The sequence below is a fragment of the Lycium barbarum genome, chromosome 2, assembly GCF_019175385.1.
Source record: "Lycium barbarum isolate Lr01 chromosome 2, ASM1917538v2, whole genome shotgun sequence".
Classification (NCBI taxonomy): domain Eukaryota; kingdom Viridiplantae; phylum Streptophyta; class Magnoliopsida; order Solanales; family Solanaceae; genus Lycium; species Lycium barbarum.
The window spans coordinates 124,516,426-124,518,510 of NC_083338.1; the positions used below are offsets into that span (position 1 = coordinate 124,516,426).

The 2,085-nt window shown below is 44.1% G+C and overlaps 1 protein-coding gene across 1 annotated transcript; it reads right to left on the reverse strand.

The window, feature by feature from the left end:
• Positions 1-311: 311 nt before the first annotated feature.
• Positions 312-1,152, reverse strand: LOC132628859 (uncharacterized). The gene is made up of 2 exons (XM_060344616.1): positions 975-1,152; positions 312-886 (listed from the first exon to the last, which is right to left on the reverse strand). The coding sequence occupies exons 1-2, from the start codon at positions 1,150-1,152 to the stop codon at positions 312-314; spliced, it is 753 nt and encodes a 250-aa protein (XP_060200599.1).
• Between the last annotated feature and the right edge of the window lie 933 nt (positions 1,153-2,085).

Sequence of the window (2,085 nt, forward strand, 5' to 3'; positions counted from 1 at the left end):
GATCGGTCCGCATCGCGGGACCAATGCGCAATTCACTGGGCGTTTTTCTCTTCTTGCACGCGCGATTGGCCTGCATCGTGGAGCCGATGCGCAAATCACTGGGCACTTTTTTTTTTCTTTCCGCCCAATTCTTGCAACATGAACAAACGTGACATATATCATATGAAAAATTGGGTTGCCTTCCAACAAGCGCCTTAGTTAAGGTCGTGGCATGACATTCTTTGTATTTTTCTCATTATTTCATTTTTTTTCACACGGGTTGCCTCCCGAGAAGCGCTTGATTTAACGTCGCAGCACGACGTAGGCTTTCCTCAAGCCTCCTTTAGATCCACTGAGGTCTTCTCCGGATTGATGACCTCTCTAAAGTAGTGTTTGACCCTCTGCCCATTTACCAAGAATGTCCGCTCTGCACTCAGCCGCTTCAGCTCAACCGCCCCATGTGCGGTCACCCGAATGACTTCAAACAACCCCGACCACTTACTTTTCAACTTCCCTCCGAAAATCCTCAGCCTGGAGTTATACAGCAAGACTAACTGCCCGGGTATAAAGTCACGAGGTTGGATGCGCTTATCGTGAATTCTCTTCATTCGCTCCTTGTACATTTTCGCGTTCTCATAGGCATGATAGCGAAATTCCTCCAACTCGTGTTGTTGCAACAATCTCTTTTCTCCAGCTTGAACCATGTCTAAATTCAGCTTTTTTATTGCCCAATATGCTTTATGCTCGAGCTCAACTAGTAGATGACATGCCTTACCAAAGACAATTGGAGTTTTGTAAGCTGTTTTGTATGCCCACAGAGCATCGTCGAGCTTGAGTGTCCAATCTTTCCTACTCGCGCTCACAGTCTTATCCAAAATCCTCTTAATTTCTCTGTTTGATACCTCCACTTGACCACTCGTCAGCAGTCGTTATTTTGTGTTTCACCCCATACTTGAGCAACAATTTATCAAAGAGTCGATTGCAAAAGTGCGTACCTTGATCACTGATGATGGCTCGAGGGGTCCCAAACCTTGTATAAATGTTCTTTTTCAAAAATATTGCCACCATAGTAGCATCATTAGTGGGGAGTGAAATGGATTCCACCCACTTCGAGACATAGTCTACAGCAACCAATATGTACTTATTCCCCTTTGACGGTATGAAAGGACCCATGAAATCGATACCCACACATCAAATAATTCAATCTCTAAGATGCCTTTCAAAGGCATTTCATGACGCTTGGAGATATTTCTGGTTCTCTGGCAGCTATCGCAGGCTCACACAAATTCATGAGTTTCTTTGAACAAAGTAGGCCAATAGAACCCGGACTGAAGTACCTTCGCAGTTGTTCTGTCACCCGCATGGTGTCCCTCATAGGGTGATGAGTGACACTTCTCAAGGATCGCGGGGACCTTTTCCTCTGAAATACACCTTTTGATCAGCTGATCTGTGCCAACCCTATAGAGATAGGGCTCATCCCAAACATAGAAACGACTATCATGCAAGATCCGCTTCTTCTTCTCGTGATTAGCACCAGGGGGGTAAATATCACTTACTATAAGGTTCACCATGTCTGCATACCATGGTACCTCAGTTGATTGAAGAGCAAAGAGTTGTTCATCAGGAAAAGTCTCCTTAATTGCCACTGCTTCATCTACATGTTCCCTGTCTTCCAATCTCGATAAGTGATCTGCTACCTGATTTTCTATACCCTTTCGGTTAAGAATCTCGATGTCAAACTCTTGCAGCAGCAACACCCAATGAATAAGCCTCGGCTTTGCATCCTTCTTCACAAAAAAATAACAAACTGCAGTGTGATCAGTATATACAATCACCTTCGTGCCCACAAGATATGATCAGAATTTGTCAAAGACGTAGACAACCGCCAATAACTCCTTCGTTGTGACAGTATAGTTCATCTGGGCTACTCAAGTGTCTTGCTGGCATAGTAAATAGGATGAAAAATCTTGTCCTTTTCTGACCAAGGACATCTCCCACAACAAAATCACTTGCATCACACATCAAAATAAACGACAGAGACCAATCAGGTGCGATGATAATAAGAGCAGATACTAACCTCTGTTTCAACTCACCAAAAGCCGTCAG

Coding starts and splice junctions, on each gene's coding strand:
- LOC132628859 (XM_060344616.1), bottom strand. CDS start 1,152: ATGGGTCCTTTCATACCGTCAAAGGGGAATAAGTACATATTGGTTGCT. Junction 887..974: donor AGCCATCATCAGTGATCAAG/GTACGCACTTTT, acceptor CGAGTGGTCAAG/TGGAGGTATCAAACAGAGAA.